Source organism: Entelurus aequoreus, linkage group LG07 (assembly GCF_033978785.1).
Source record: "Entelurus aequoreus isolate RoL-2023_Sb linkage group LG07, RoL_Eaeq_v1.1, whole genome shotgun sequence".
Taxonomy (NCBI): Eukaryota; Metazoa; Chordata; class Actinopteri; order Syngnathiformes; family Syngnathidae; genus Entelurus; species Entelurus aequoreus.
In genome coordinates, this window is record NC_084737.1 from 11,818,677 (window position 1) to 11,835,891 (window position 17,215).

The following is a 17,215-nucleotide window of genomic DNA, read 5'->3' on the forward strand; positions in this document are numbered from 1 at the left end:
AAAAACACAATATATACATTATATATCAATATAGATCAATACAGTCTGCAGGGATACAGTCCGTAAGCACACATGATTGTATTTCTTTATGACAAAAAAAAACAAAAAAAACCATAACCGCCCCGGTCCGTGGGACAAATTTTCAAGCGTTGACCGGTCCGCAGCTACAAAAAGGTTGGGGACCACTGACATAGCTCACCGGCGTCACAATGTAAACAAATGCCATGGGTGTATCTACACCTGACATCTACTGTAATGATACCAAGTGGAGGAGCGTATCTAGTCGATACTACTATGATTACATCGATATTTTTTCGTTTAAAAAAATGTATATTATGTTCATAAACTCAGTAAATACGTCCCTGGACACATGAGAACTTTGAATATGACCAATGTATGATCCTGTAACTACTTGGTATCGGATCGATACCTAAATTTGTGGTATCATCCAAAACTAGGTATGTCCGATAATGGCTTTTTGCCGATATCCAATGTTCCAATATTGTCCAACTCTTAATTACCGATACCGATATCAACCGATACCGATATATACAGTCGTGGAAATAACACATTATTATGCTTAATTTGGACAACCAGGTATGGTGAAGATAAGGTCCTTTTTTAAAAAAATGATAAAATAAGATAAATAAATTAAAAACATTTTCTTGAATAAAAAACAAAGTAAAACAATATAAAAACAGTTACATACAAACTAGTAATGAATGAAAATGAGTAAAATTAACTGTTAAAGGTTAGTACTATTAGTGGACCAGCAGCACGCACAATCATGTGTGCTTACGGACTGTATCCCTTGCAGACTGTATCCCTTGCAGACTGTATTGATATATATTGATATATAATGTAGGAACCAGAATATTAATAACAGAAAGAAACAACCCTTTTGTGTGAATGAGTGTAAATGGGGGAGGGAGGTTTTTTGGGTTGGTGTACTAATTGTAAGTGTATCTTGGGTTTTTTATGTTGATTTAATTAAAAAAAACAACAACAAAAAAAAACGATACCGATAATAAAAAAATCGATACCGATAATTTCCGATATTACATTTTAACGCATATATCGGACATCTCTAATATATATACAGTATATATATATATATATATATATATGTATTAAAAAAAATAAAATTAAATCAACATAAAAAACACAATATATACATTATATATCAATATAGATCAATACAGTCTGCAGGGATACAGTCCGTAAGCACACATGATTGTATTTCTTTATGACAAAAAAAAAAACCCAAAAAACCAAACATAACCGCCCCGGTCCGTGGGACAAATTTTCAAGCGTTGACCGGTCCGCAGCTACAAAAAGGTTGGGGACCACTGACATAGCTCACCGGCGTCACAATGTAAACAAATGCCATGGGTGTATCTACACCTGACATCTACTGTAATGATACCAAGTAGAGGAGCGTATGTAGTTGATACTACTATGATTACATCGATCTTTTTTAGCATCATTTAAAAAAAATGTATATGATGTCTCTAAACTCAGGAAATATGTCCCTGGACACATGAGGACTTTGAATATGACCAATGTATGATCCTGTAGCTACTTGGTATCGGATCGATACCTAAATTTGTGGTATCATCCAAAACAAATGTAAAATATCAAACAAGAGAAGAATAAGTGATTATTATATTTTAACAGAAGTGTAGATAGAACATGTTAGAGCAGAAAATAAGCAGATATTAACAGTAAATGAACAAGTAGATTAATAATCCATTTTTACAGTTTGTCCCTTATAATGTTGACAAAATAATAGGTAGATAAATGACACAATATGTTACTGCATACGTCAGCAGACTAATTAGGAGTAGAGATGTCGGATAATATCGGCCTGCCGATATCATCAGCCGATAAATGCTTTAAAATGTAATATCGGAAATGATCTGTATCGTTTTTTTTATTATCGGTATCGATTTTTTATTTTTTTTTAATTAAATCAACATAAAAAACACAAGCCACACTTACAATTAGTACACCAAACCAAAAAACCTCCCTCCCCCATTCACACTCATTCACACAAAAGGGTTGTTTCTTTCTGTTATTAATATTCTGGTTCCTACATTATATATCAATATATATCAATACAGTCTGCAAGGGATACAGTGCGTAAGCACACATGATTGGGCGTGCTGCTGGTCCACTATTAGTACTAACCTTTAACAGTTAATTTTACTCATTTTCATTCATTACTAGTTTCTATGTAACTGTTTTTATATTGTTTTACTTTCTTTTTTTATTCAAGAAAATGTTTTGAATTTATTTATCTTATTTTTTTTATTTTAAAAAGGACCTTATCTTCACCATACCTGGTTGTCCAAATTAGGCATAATAATGTGTTAATTCCACGACTGTATATATCGGTATCGGTTGATATCGGTATCGGTAATTAAGAGTGGGACAATATCAGCAAAAAGCCATTATCGGACATCCCTAATTAGGAGTCTTTGTTTGTTTACTTACTACTAAAAGACAAGTTGTCTTGTATGTTCACTATTTTATTTAGGGACACAATTGCAATAATAAACATATGTTTCATGTACCGTAAGATTTTTTTTATTAAAATAAAGCCAATAATGCCATTTTTTGTGGTCCCTTTTATTTAGAAAAGTATCGAAACACATTTTGATATTGGTATCGGGACAACCCTAATTCCGTAATACCTCATTTATTTTATTTCTAGACCTTGGAGATATTTTTTGAGAAAATTGCATAGACTATGACGTGTATGTCACAAATCAAATGCATTATTATTATTATTGGTAATTAATTTCATAAATTAATGTATTTAATTTTTTTGTGGGTGATGTTTTGTACCAGGCTTCATTTTTCCACAATTATTTAGCTTATTGATGGCAGACTAAAATGGACGTGTGTGTGCGTGTGTGTGTGTGTGTGTGTGTGTGTGTGTGTGTGTGTGTGTGTGTGTGTGTGTGTGTGTGTGTGTGTGTGTGTGTGTGTGTGTGTGTGTGTGTGTGTGTGTGTGACAGTGGAAAGCGAGGACGGCGAGCTTTGACAGCCAGGGCTCCTGCCCCTCCCCTCGCCCCCCAGCGACACCCTGAGAGGCGCCACCTGAGACCCCACCCCCCGCCACCCAGTGTGGGGGTTAAGCGGCGGTGGTGCCGCTGTGTTTCCTGCCTCCTGCTGCTCCACTTCCTGTCTGTCTGACTGTGTACTCACCCCCCAACCAGGCTCCTTCCTCCCACTCCCGCCTTCAGCAGGTCAGATCAGACGTTTGGGCGTTTGAGGGCATCGCGGTGGGCCGTCCCTCCTGGCTTTCCAGAAGGTTAAACCAAGCGCATAGTCCTTGTCGACGGGAAGGTCCGGGGGTTTACCGCGGGAGATTTCTTCGTCTGAAACAGGAAGTCAGAGGAGACAAAAATAAAATAAGTGTTGCGTATAAAAAAACAAAAGTAAAAAAAAAAAATTTTGTGTTAAATCAACAACAATATTATGTAATATTTGATTTTTCCCCGCTAAGCGACTTTGCAGCCAAAATGGAAGATGTGTAATTGTTTTGTTTAAATTGATTTAAACAATCTTAATATTAATAAAAACTTAATTCAATTAAAAAATAGGTTATGACTAGGGCTGCAACTAACGATTAATTTGATAATCGATTAATCTGTCGATTATTACTTCGATTAATCGATTAATAATCGGATAAAAGAGACAAACTACATTTCTATCCTTTCCAGTATTTTATTGGGAAAAAAAACAGCATACTGGCACCATACTTATTTTGATAATTGTTTCTCAGCTGTTTGTACATGTTGCAGTTTATAAATAAAGGTTTATTTAATTTTTATTTATTTATTTTTTTTAAAGCTTCTGTGCATGCGCATAGCATAGATCCAACGAATCGATGACTAAATTAATCGGCAACTATTTTTATAATCGATTTTAATCGATTTAATCGATTAGTTGTTGCAGCCCTAGTTATAACCCATAACACTGAATCAGTGCCATTTACTTTCTCTCCTTTTTTCAAACCCTAAATCTGACAATACACATATTTAAATTCACTTCAGCACAATGATCCTGAGCCAAAGATAACAGGAGTGAGTTTTTAATCACATCAAATAAACACAAATGACAAACATGTACGACAGGAAAACGTAACAACGAAATAATGCGCTGCATTGTCAACCCTCTGTCATAGTTGAAATATGATACATCATAAAATAACTTAATTTTCTTCGTCGCATGGCCCGCAGAGGATGTGAATGATGCAACTTCCTGTGGACCATGTGACCTGTGAAATGTCTTTTATTTATTTTTTTTTAGTATAATTGTACTTTGGAGAAGAAGTGACACGAATATGTAAAAAAAAAAACATGTATGTTTTCAATGGTTATATTTCATGGTAAAGTCTAACAACTATTTTTCCAATGTTCAAAGTAGTTTAAATCCATCTTTTAAATTGTACTTATTAAATATGCAATCCCATTAATTGCTTCATAAAATGAGCACGTACAGTTAACTTTATCCTGCTTTTATACATTTAATAATGGCACTGGTTGGGTGGAAACGCCCATAAATAAATGAGCACAAGTCGTCACTTTCTCCGGGCGTTTTTTTCCCCTCCTTGGTGGTTTCTCCTCGTTTTGTACATTTTCGTGTATATTTTCACGTACAGTTGTGTTTCTTTCCCGGTAACCAGAGCGCGCGTGCGGCGCGTGCATGAAGCAGCCATGTTTGAGCCTACACAGTGTGGCGTAACCAACGGTGATGTTTGGGGAACTAAACAATCCCTCTTCTGATACAATCACACGGACGCACGAAAAAAGTGTGCAAAAAAAAAAAAAGGAACGAAATGAGCAGTTTGGTAGCAGCAGAACATGGCGGCGAAAAACATTAAAAGTAGCGAGCTTAAATGAACGTCACGAAAAACTGTCGATGCCAAATTGTACGCACACGACGGCGCAGCAGCGTCACTAAACACATGCAACTTCACAAAAAGCAACGACGTCTGAAAGACACACGAACCCTCAAAACACAAAGCAAGTGCAAACCCCGTTTCCATATGAGTTGGGAAATTGTGTTACATGTAAATATAAACGGAATACAATGATTTGCAAATCATTTTCAACCCATATTCAGTTGAATATGCTACAAAGACAACATATTTGATGTTCAAACTGATCAAAACAATTTTTTTTTGCAAATAATCATTAACTTTAGAATTTGATGCCAGCAACACGTGACAAAGAAGTTGGGAAAGGTGGCAATAAATACTGATAAAGTTGAGGAATGCTCATCAAACACTTATTTGGAACATCCCACAGGTGAACAGGCAAATTGGGTACAGGTGGGTGCCATGATTGGGTATACAAGTAGATTCCATTCACAAACAAGGATGGGGCGAGGGTCACCACATTGTCAACAAATGCGTGAGCAAGTTGTTGAACAGTTTAAGAAAAACCTTTCTCAACCAGCTATTGCAAGGAATTTAGGGATTTCACCATCTACGCTCCGTAATATCATCAAAGGGTTCAGAGAATCTGGAGAAATCACTGCACGTAAGCAGCTAAGCCCGTGACCTTCCATCCCTCAGGCTGTACTGCATCAACAAGCGACATCAGTGTGTAAAGGATATCACCACATGGGCTCAGGAACACTTCAGAAACCCACTGTCAGTAACTACAGCGGGTAGCTACATCTGTAAGTGCAAGTTAAAACTCTCCTATGCAAGGCGAAAAATGTTTATCAACAACACCCAGAAATGCCGTCGGCTTCGCTGGGCCTGAGCTCATCTAAGATGGACTGATACAAAGTGGAAAAGTGTTCTGTGGTCTGACGAGTCCACAGTTGAAATTGTTTTTGGAAACTGTGGACGTCGTGTCCTCCGGACCAAAGAGGAAAAGAACCATCCGGATTGTTATAGGCGCAACGTGTAAAAGCCAGCATGTGTGATGGTATGGGGGTGTATTAGTGCCCAAGACATGGGTAACTTACATATCTGTGAAGGCGCCATTAATGCTGAAAGGTACATACAGGTTTTGGAGCAACATATGTTGCCATCCAAGCAACGTTACCATGGACGCCCCTGCTTATTTCAGCAAGACAATGCCAAGCCACGTGTTACATTAACGTGGCTTCATAGTAAAAGAGTGCGGGTACTAGACTGGCCTGCCTGTAGTCCAGACCTGTCTCCCATTGAAAATGTGTGGCGCATTATGAAGCCTAAAATAGCACAACGGAGACCCCCGGACTGTTGAACAACTTAAGCTGTACATCAAGCAAGAATGGGAAAGAATTCCACCTGAGAAGCTTCAAAAATGTGTCTCCTCAGTTCCCAAACGTTTACTGAGTGTTGTTAAAAGGAAAGGCCATGTAACACAGTGGTGAACATGCCCTTTCCCAACTACTTTGGCACGTGTTGCAGCCATGAAATTCTAAGTTAATTATTATTTGCAAAAAAAAAAAAAAAAATAATGAGTTTGAACATCAAATATGTTGTCTTTGTAGTGCATTCAATTGAATATGGTTTGAAAAGGATTTGCAAATCATTGTATTCCGTTTATGTTTACATCTAACACAATTTCCCAACTCATATGGAAACGGGGTTTGTACAAAGAAAAGCGAAAGTTAGCATGTTGAAATACCCTTTACAAAGCTAAAAATCTACCCAAAAGACCACTTTGATGCTGCCAACAATTGATTTGAAGGGTATTTCAACAAGTTAACAGTACAGTAGCTACTTTATTTTGATATAAGTGATGCCCATAAGGGTATTCTAGTCAAATATGCAGAGATAAAATGTGTCAGTATCAAAATATTACTTGAAATCCATTTTTGGCAGCAGCAAAGTGGTCGTTTGGGTACATTTTAGCTTTGTAAAGGGTATTTCAACAAATAAACAGTACAGTAGGTACTTGATATTGATATATGTAATGCTCATAAGGGTATTCTAGTCAAATGCGTGTGTAAATATACAATTATTACGTTGAATCACTTTTTGTTGGGCAATATTACATTTAATGAAATGTTACATAAATGAATACATCCAAACACTTTATGAATATTTATGATGTGCAGGAAAAAATAACAGTTACAATTGTATGTATCTTCTAAACAAGAAAGAGGTTTTATCACATCAACATCAGACTAACAACTGTCCTTTAAATGTCATTAATACAACAGAAAAGGCAAACTGTCATTCTCCGGACACGATATAGGCTTAAATAATGTCAAACACGTAGCATTACAATAACCACGAAGATAAAGTGTTTGTTTTACACCTAGTAATCCGCTGTGGACAGACAAAGGCAGGTTTAGCGAGCGGTGCGCGCTCCCGCGAAGGAAATCCATTTTTGGCATTTAATCACGTCTTTTGGCACAACACCGGCAAATATGAACAACACAAAACACTGGCGGAAAGCGATAATCGTTAAAAAATAAATACAAAATTAAAGCTGCAAGCAGCGTTGGTCGGGCCCGCATATTTGGCAGGTGCTAGTCCTAATTAGATCGCAATTAACGCCAGTCCTGATGTGTGTATAAAGTTTGGTGAGTTTTGAAGTATTTTAAGGGGGTCAAATTACAGCTCAAAGAGGTAAAAATTAGTGTTTTTATGAAACTTTTGTTTTGAAGGGGTGATTGCCAACTTCCTGTTGATTTTTGCTGAAGGATGTCAGTGTATGAAATCTAGCTCTAAGTCAGACCTACATAGAGGTTTTTGTTTCATGTCTCTACTATCTTTGTACTGGGAGTTAGAGGAAGTTGTGTCTGTGTTTTTTTCCTAGGTGCTGCGGCACAGTGGTTCTTTTCTTTGAAGGCTCGTAAAATCAAAACCGTAGCACTTATCAATAGTCTTTCGTCAACTTTTAATCAGAAGGGTTCAATCTCTCTCCTGTAGTAGTTTGAAGCCGAAACGACAAACGCGCTCAGAGGAGATAATGTTTGATGTTTGGTGACCGCTTTTTACAAAAATTTTGTTTTGAAGGGGGGATATCAAACTTCCTGTTGATTTTTGCTGAAGGGTGTCAATCTATGAAATGTAGGTCTAAGTGAGACTTACATAGAGGTTTTGTTTCATGTCTCTAAGACGTTCCTACCGGAAGTTACAAGCAGTTGTGTCTGTGTTTTCCTCTGAGGAGCAGTTTTGTCTGTTTTATTCAAAAATTGTGCTAGAGCGCAATTTTGAGTTTTGGGGTTTGGTTTTTTTATTAGATGGCAATTTTCGCTGATGTGTGTGTCGAATATGGTGAGTTTTGAAGCATGTTAAGTGGGTCAAATTGCAGCTCGAAGAGGCGGCCGGTATAATAATAATATACCTTACAATAACAATAAATCCTTTCGTCCCAATGCAAAAGGACTCCCGTTGGGATTCCTTTTACATGGGCCGTGCGGGCCCTAATTAAAGCTGCAAGCAGCGATGGACGGGACCGACTTTGAGGGCTCATAAAATCCAAACCGGAGCAGTAATTAAAACTCTTTCATCAGCTTTTAATCAGAAGGGTTCAATCTCTCTCCTGTGCTAATTTGAAGCCGACACGACAAACGCGCTCAGAGGAGATAATGTTTGAAAAAAAGTGACTGTTTTTACACAACTTTTGTTTTGAAGGGGGAATTGCAAACTTCCTGTTAATTTTTGCTGGGGGTTGTCAGTGTATGAAATATAGGTCTAAGTGAGACCTACATAGAGGTTTTTGTTTCATGTCTCTACGACATTCCTACTGGGAGTTAGAGGCAGTTTTGTCTGTGTTTTCTTCCTAGGGGGCGCTAGAGCGCAATTTTGAGTTTTGGGGTTTGGTTTTTTGATTAGATCGCAATTTTCGCCAGTCCTGATGTGTGTGTCCAATTTGGTGAGTTTTGAAGCATGTTAAGGGGGTCAAATTTACAGCTCAAAGAGGCGGCGGTATAATAATAAAACGCTAGAAATACAATAGGGTCCTCCGTCCCAAAGGGACTCGGTCCCTAAAAAACAGAGTTTTGACCCGGAGAAGGCAGGGTCGGTAAAAAGAAATAAAAATAAAATCCGCGGACTTCGGGAAATGCCCGTCCTTTCTTATTTCACTGCGTAAAAAGACACAAAAAGTGCGTTAACGCCAACATTGTGGATCTGATCGGTCTGACAAAAGCCCTGCTCAAGATGGCTGCCGTGTTGACGTGCCTGACAAGCAGCTACGTATTCATATTCATGGGTAGGTCTTAAAAGGGACATACAAATGTGTGGGCGGGATGCACGTAAGAGAGTTGTATGAGTTAAAAGGTACATTTTCTGTCTTTATTACATTTTTTAAACAGTTACCAATTTAACAATTTGTGATTTCCTTGTTTTAGGGGTCTGTGTGTGTTTTGGACAGCCACAATAAAACTGCGCTCAGGAGACCAAATCCCCAAACGTTATTATTAAAAGGTGAAAATGAGTACAGGCTTTCCGTTGATAGCGACAAATATTCACTCTCTGTGTGGAGAAAAAAACGGGCATGCTGACGTCGCTAACGTTACCCGTAGTAGCACAAACGTAGCAAAACTCTCCCCAGGGAGTGGAAACGTTGCAAAAAGGTTGCGTTTTTACGTTGTGAAAAAAAAAAATGATTCAAAGTGCGCCTTGTATTTACGTAACTCGTACGATGTTTTGTATCATTAGCGTTTGTAACAATGTTTTCAGCACAACTTAGCTCGGATGCTAACAGGACGCATTTTTAAGAGGGAGAGAACTGTTTGGACAAAGGCTCACACTCGACCGTAGTGGCCAAAACGAGGCCTAAAAAAAGTGATTTGTCCTAACTTAAATTCAAACCCAACGCCTGTAAGGTTGTTTTATTTAAGGGGGTGTTTGCAACCTTTCTGCTGATGGCTAGCGGGCGCTAACTTTCCAATGTGTTTTAAGCATTATATCCCGCCCGGAATGATGTAGCTAGGCTCGTCCAAACACGCGCGTTAGCTTTGTGTGTTGTTAGAATCAGAATCAGAATCAGAATAGTTTTTATTGCCATTGTTTGAGAACGGGTTCACAAATTAGGAATTTTTCTTGGTGCAATCGTGCAACATAAAACACGTATAACACAAAATAGGTAATAAAAAGAGCTGTAACTGATAATTAACTGTAGCTAATGATAGCGATTTGGCTAGCTGATGTTAGCTATCATCAAAGACAATTACAATCTGGCCTGAAAATGCTCTGTCAGGTTCAAACACTGATGACATCTATTAAAGGAACCATGCAGAGACAGAGTTCAATTTAGCTCATGAGGAGAACGCATGGAGCTGCACACTTAGTCACAGTCTCGCCCTACGCTCTAAGGTACAGCTCCCGCGTCCCTCTATTTATTCAGGAGTTCCACAGTCAACATCACTGAGGCCGTGCTCACATATATCATGCAAAGCAGGTCCAGTACGCACAATACGTGACGGAATGTGCTGGGGGCCTTTGTGATTTCGCCTTGTCTCTGCTTCGTCTGCGTGCTGTCGTCTTATCTTCGTTGAGGTCCTTGAAGTCCTTGGCTGTTAGCGGGCTAAAACAAAGATAACATCTGCAGCTGAGGCCACCCCTCAGACAATAAGTTTTTGTCCTTGCACAGATAGAAAAAGTACAGCTAGATCAACGGACTCTAAGCATACTAAAGTTGTGTGATAATATATACATGATTATTCTAACAATCATTGAATTTGATGTCTATCGTAACAACATGACTGCAAATTGGCAGCTGGAAATTTGGACCGACGAGCAATTTGTATTAAATATAATAAGTAACTGTGAAAAAAACGACTTTGAGCAAGCTGCCAACAGCCCCTTGTACAACATCAAAACGATCTGGGATAGGCGGCCCCGGAAGGAACGGGTGAATGGATGGATCTGGAATAGTGATTGGACAAAGACTGTCAGGGTCAGTTTTTTGTTTGACTGGTGGACAAAAAAAATACAACAATTGCAAAAAATATCTGGTAGCAAATCAGCTTTGGTTTGGCGTTTGTAACTTTGTTTACGGTGCCCTGACCCCTGGTGGACAAAACAAATATCTGATACATGGAAACCGTCATTGTATCACAACCTAAAGTTAAAGGCCTACTGAAATGATTTTTTTTTAATTCAAACGGGGATAGCAGATCCATTCTATGTGTCATACTTGATCATTTCTTGATATTGCCATATTTTTGCTGAAAGGATTTAGTAGAGAACATCGACGATAAATATCGCAACTTTTGGTCGCTGATAAAAAAAGCCTCGCCTGTACCGGAAGTAGCGTGACGTCGCAGGTTGAAAGGCTCCTCACATTTCCCCATTGTTTACACCAGCAGCGAGAGCGATTCGGACAGAGAAAGTGACAATTACCCCATTAATTTGAGCGAGGATGAAAGATTTGTGGATGAGGAATGTGAGAGTGAAGGACTAGAGTGCCGTGCAGGACGTATCTTTTTTCGCTCTGACCGTAACTTAGGTACAAGCTGGCTCATTGGATTCCACACTTTCTCCTTTTTCTATTGTGGATCACTGATTTGTATTTTAAACCACCTCGGACACTATATCCTCTTGAAAATGAGAGTCGAGAACACGAAATGGACATTCACAGTGACTTTTATCTCCACGACAATACAGCACTTTAGCTACGGAGCTAACGTGATAGCATCGGGCTTAACTGCAGATAGAAACAAAATAAATAAACCCCTGACTGGAAGGATAGACAGAACATCAACAATACTATTAAACCATGTACATGTAACTACACGGTTAATACTTTCCAGCCTGGCGAAGCTTAACAATGCTGTTGCTAACAACGCCATTGAAGCTAACTTAGCTACGGGACCTCACAGAGCTATGCTAAAAACATTAGCTATCCACCTACGCCAGCCAACCCTCATCTGCTCATCAACACCCGTGCTCACCTGCGTTCCAGCGATCGACGGAGCGACGAAGGACTTCACCCGATCATCGATGCGGTCGGCGGCTAGCGTCGGATAGCACGTCTGCTATCCAAGTCAAAGTCCTCCTGGTTGTGTTGCTGCAGCCAGCCGCTAATACACCGATCCCACCTACAGCTTTCTTCTTTGCAGTCTTCATTGTTCATTAAACAAATTGCAAAAGATTCACCAACACAGATGTCCAGAATACTGTGGAATTATGAGATGAAAACCGAGCTTTTTTGTATTGGATTCAATGGTGTCCGAATACTTCCGTTTAACTACTGACGTCACACGCATACGTCATCATACATAGACGTTTTCAACCGGAAGTTTAGCGGGAAATTTAAAATGGCACTTTATAAGTTAACCCGGCCGTATTGGCATGTGTTGCAATGTTAACATTTCATCATTGATATATAAACTATCAGACTGCGTGGTCGGTAGTAGTGGCTTTCAGTAGGCCTTGAACGCGTTCAAAGTCCACGTTGTTTCATGAATATCACGACAAAAGGGATCGGGCGAAGAGGCGTCTCATCAGATTCTATAAGAGTTAGTTTTAAAAGTTGATTAATTGGATGAAACCAACAAAATGAAAAAACTAACACACTTGTGAAAGGATTTTTCAACTGGAAAAAAGGTCTGCTGCCCCCAAGTGGCCATAAAAACCAGAAAAGGACATTTTAATAAGCGTGATGTAAACACACCCTGGAAAGCTCATTGACAAAAGGAACTTTGATGTTTTCCTGGCAAGTATTTATCGTTTTGCTAAACCACGCCCCCTATCTGCCGCTCCTGGACGTCAAGATGGCTGCATAAAGCTTGCATAAATCAACGGCGCGTCTCCAGTGGGTCGACTTTCCAGGCTTTGGGACGCGCGCAGATGTTTCCGGCAGGGTCTGTTTTAGACATTTACCGCTGCGTCGGCGAGGCGGGGGTCAGCCCAGTCCGTCGGGTGGGATTCTTAAGAGCGCTGACATTTTGTCTAATTGGTGCTCGTTAAGAGGCAGCGGTCAATGCGTTTTTTTGGGGTTTTTTTTACCTTTTATTAGCGAGCGTCCACAACCTCAATGCCTTATTGTCATATTAAGGCAAACACACAGCATGAAACCACATACTAGACCGGAGCCTCTCAGAAGACCAGCACAATCCATAAGAACTTTCCCCATGGTTGCAGACGAGCACAACATAGCCCGCCAATTATTTCGATTACTGATAATGTCGAGCAAAAAAATCAGGTAAAAACAAACAAAAAGTCGTTATTACGATAATAAACTATTTTCCCTAAAGTACACTACCGTTCAAAAGTTTGGGGTCACCCAAACAATTTTGTGGAATAGCCTTCATTTCTAAGAACAAGAATAGACTGTCGAGTTTCAGATGAAAGTTCTCTTTTTCTGGCCATTTTGAGCGTTTAATTGACCCCACAAATGTGATGCTCCAGAAACTCAATCTGCTCAAAGGAAGGTCAGTTTTGTAGCTTCTGTAACGAGCTAAACTGTTTTCAGATGTGTGAACATGATTGCACAAGGGTTTTCTAATCATCAATTAGCCTTCTGAGCCAATGAGCAAACACATTGTACCATTAGAACACTGGAGTGATAGTTGCTGGAAATGAGCCTCTATACACCTATGTAGATATTGCACCAAAAACCAGACATTTGCAGCTAGAATAGTCATTTACCACATTAGCAATGTATAGAGTGTATTTCTTTAAAGTTAAGACTAGTTTAAAGTTATCTTCATTGAAAAGTACAGTGCTTTTCCTTCAAAAATAAGGACATTTCAATGCGACCCCAAGCTTTTGAACGGTAGTGTAGGTACAGTGTGAACGCGACACGAGTGTAACGAGTGTTCTTTGCGCAGAAAATCTTGGACCTACGCGCAGAGTAAGAGCATCCAAAATATTTGGTACTTAATCATTACGTAATGATAGGGGTGTAACGGTACGTGTATTTGTATTGAACCGTTTCGGTACGGGGGGTTCCGGTTCAGTTCGGAGGTGTACCGAACGAGTTTCCACACGGACATATTAAGTAGCGTAACGCACGTTGTGTAAACAATGCACACCGAGGCACAACATAAGGCATGCTAGCAGCTAACGGGCTAGGATAGACTGACCATACGTCCTCTTTTCACCGGACATGTCCTCTTTTGCGGAGCTGTCAGGGCGGAGTTTCTTAAACGCCTCAAATGTCCGGCATTTTGAGTTAGAATTGCGTGTATTTTCAATGTACGCTCAGGGTTAAGAAGGGGTTAAAAACAAAACAAATTGTGCGCGCAGCAGCATTGGTGAGGGAGGGGCAGAGACAGAGACAGAGAGAGAGTTATGATAAATTGCTTTTTATCCATAGATTTATCAGATTTAATTTTTTATTATCTTTACAAGGGGTGTCAAAAGGGTGCCCCGGAGGCCATTTGCGGTCCACAGCTAATGTTTTAAAGGCCCACGGCACATTCTAAAAATACTATTAAAATAAACAAAAACATAACAAAAGTGAAATGAAAAAGCTTAAAGGTGAAATGTAATTTAGAAAAAGTTGCAAAGTTGACTAATAAATCAAAGCTGTTTTTTTTTCTTTCAAACTGTCATGGCTCAAAACATAATATTGAATCAAAATCAATGTTATTATGAATTATTGAACTAGCCAAGGTTCCCATTACTTCACATCAAATATTCCACGAAGAAAAATATTTTTGGTGGAAGATTTTGCAAATTTGGTAAATAAATAACCCCAAAATTTATATTTTGTTGTTCTCTTACTGTACCGAAAATGAACCGAACCGTGACCTCTAAACCAAGGTACGTACCGAACCGAAATGTTTGTGTACCGTTACACCCCTACGTAATGAGCCTCACAAGTAACGGTTGTTTACAAATAAGCTTGTTTTATACTTATGCTTTGAAGTTCTTGGCGTAGATTGTGAAATTCTACGGCGAAAACCCTAGGGGCTCTGTTTTCCGCGAGTCAACACACTGAGTAACCATGACAACTATTTGTTTTTTTTAGCTTCCTGCGTCGCGAAAAGAACTATGGGCGACTGAAGGTAGAGAACATGGAACTACGAAACCCACAACCAGTGAAGTTGTCACGTTGTGTAAATGGTAAATACAAACAGAATACAATGATTTGCAAATCCTTTTCAACTTATATTCAATTGAATAGACTGCGAAGACAAGATACTTAATGTTCAAACTGGTAAACTTCTTTGTTTTTTGCAAAAATTAGCTCGTTTGGAATTTGATGCCTGCAACATGTTTCAAAAAAGCTGACACAAGTGGCAAAAAAGACTGAAAGAGTTGAGGAATGCTCATCAAACACTTATTTGGAACATCCCACAAGTGAACAGGCAAATTGGGAACAGGTGGGTGCCATGATTGGGTATAAAAGTAGATTCCATGAAATGCTCAGTCATTCACAAACAAGGATAGGGCGAGAGTCACCACTTTTGTCAACAAATGCGTAAGAACAACATTTCTCAACCAGCTATTGCAAGGAATTTAGAGATTTCAGTATCTACGCTCCGTAATATCATCAAAAGGTTCAGAGTATCTGGAGAAATCACTGCACGTAAGCAGCAAGGCTGAAAACCAACATTGAATGCCCGTGACCTTCGATCCCTCAGGCGGTACTGCATCAGTGTGTAAAGGATATCACCACATGGGCTCAGGAACAATTCAGAAAACCACTGTCAGTAACGACAGTTGGTCGCTACATCTGTAAGTGCAAGTTAAAACTCTACTATGCAAAGCCAAAGTCATTTATCAACAACAGCCAGAAACGCTGCCGGCTTCGCTGGGCCCGAGCTCAACTTAAGCTGTACATCAAGCAAGAATGGGAAACAATTCCACCTGAAAAGCTTCAAAAATGGGTCTCCTCAGTTCCTAAACGAGTGTTGTTAAAAGGAAAGGCCATGTAACACAGTGGGAAAAATGCCCCTGTGACAACTTTTTTGCAATGTGTTGCTGCCATTAAATTCTAAGTTAATGATTATTTGCAAAAAAAAAAAAAAGTAGTTTCTCAGTTTGAACATTAAATATCTTGCAGTCTATTCAATTGAATATAAGTTGAAAAGGATTTTCAAATCATTGTATTCTCTTTTTATTTACACAACGTGCCAACTTCACTGGTTTTGGGTTTTGTAATTTATGTGCTACGGCCGTCACTTTATGTGAGATTTTATTGCAAATGAAAAAAGATGTTCTGGAAGGTAGTTCCAAATGTAAGGGCTGCCGGAAAAAAAATCTAAATTTGGATTCTTATTTAATCCGATTTTTTTTTTACCTCGTCTTTCCGCAGCCTGTTGGTAAAAAGGCTTTGTTATTCTTTACGTAGCAAAATAGTTTGAATCGAATTGTCACCTCAAGATCGGAATCAAATCGAAGTTCAAGTCGTATCCTCGCAGGAAACAATGTACAAAAAGTTTTGGTCGGATTGTTTTGCGTGCTTGAAACCGTGTAGCGAAGCAGACCATTGACACGTTACGCTCTTCCAGTTCTACGATCCTCCAGACCTTGAAGGGTACGTTTTGTTTCCCGTCAACTTCCATTTGGGCTACCAAACCATCACTTCCCGGGAACTTATAGGTCCGATTCCAAGTTGTTTGCTGAACCGTTCAAATCCCATCGTCTTTGTACATTCTCCCGGACTGTTATCTTTTAGCTCCGTATGATTTCTTGATACGATAGCACTGACATTTCTTATTGGACATTTTGTATTTGTAACAAAGATCCACATGTGCGATATCGTGAAGAGTTGCGTTGTTATTTAGCTCCGATAATTTGTTGTAGACATTCTATGGAGCACACTGTTTTCCTTCCATGTTGGTGTTCTGTGACATGATCTTTCTTTTGATTAAAGGATCTTGTAAGCAAAGCCGGCTTGTCTTTGTGTGTTTTGAGGCCGTAACGACGACGCGAGATGAGACGACACAGCGGGGGATGCTCGACGACATCCAATTAAAGCCTTCCTATCGTGTGGTGTATTGGAGGAATGACGCATATATTAGAATAACAAGCCGGAGTATGTGATATTTGCCCCGGTTTGATTAGCGAAGAAGCAAAAATAAGGAATTATGAAACTATATTCAGGTCAGCGTCTAACATAGCGCACCTATTCAGCCCTCAGGGGGAAGCATATTAGCAATGAGCAGAATGGAAGACAACTTAAAGTCTTCATTGAAATCCTTGACGAGACCAAGACAACAATCAACCGTTTCTGTAGACGTCCATGAAGACATGGTAAAGGCTTGGTCATGTTCAGCAACATGAGCGTCCATCCATCCATCCATCTTCTTCCGCTTATCCGAGGTCGGGTCGTGTGGGCAGCAG

The 17,215-nt window shown here is 39.3% G+C and overlaps 1 protein-coding gene across 1 annotated transcript in view; it reads left to right on the forward strand.

The window, feature by feature from the left end:
* syt6a (synaptotagmin VIa) overlaps window positions 1-5,046 on the forward strand; it is a 105,121-nt gene extending 100,075 nt beyond the window's left edge. Inside the window, exon 7 of the mRNA XM_062052576.1 lies at window positions 3,024-5,046. Coding sequence (XP_061908560.1) covers window positions 3,024-3,095 — 72 coding nt within the window. The 3' untranslated portion in view covers window positions 3,096-5,046. The remainder of the gene's footprint in view (window positions 1-3,023) is intronic.
* The last annotated feature ends 12,169 nt before the right edge of the window (window positions 5,047-17,215 follow it).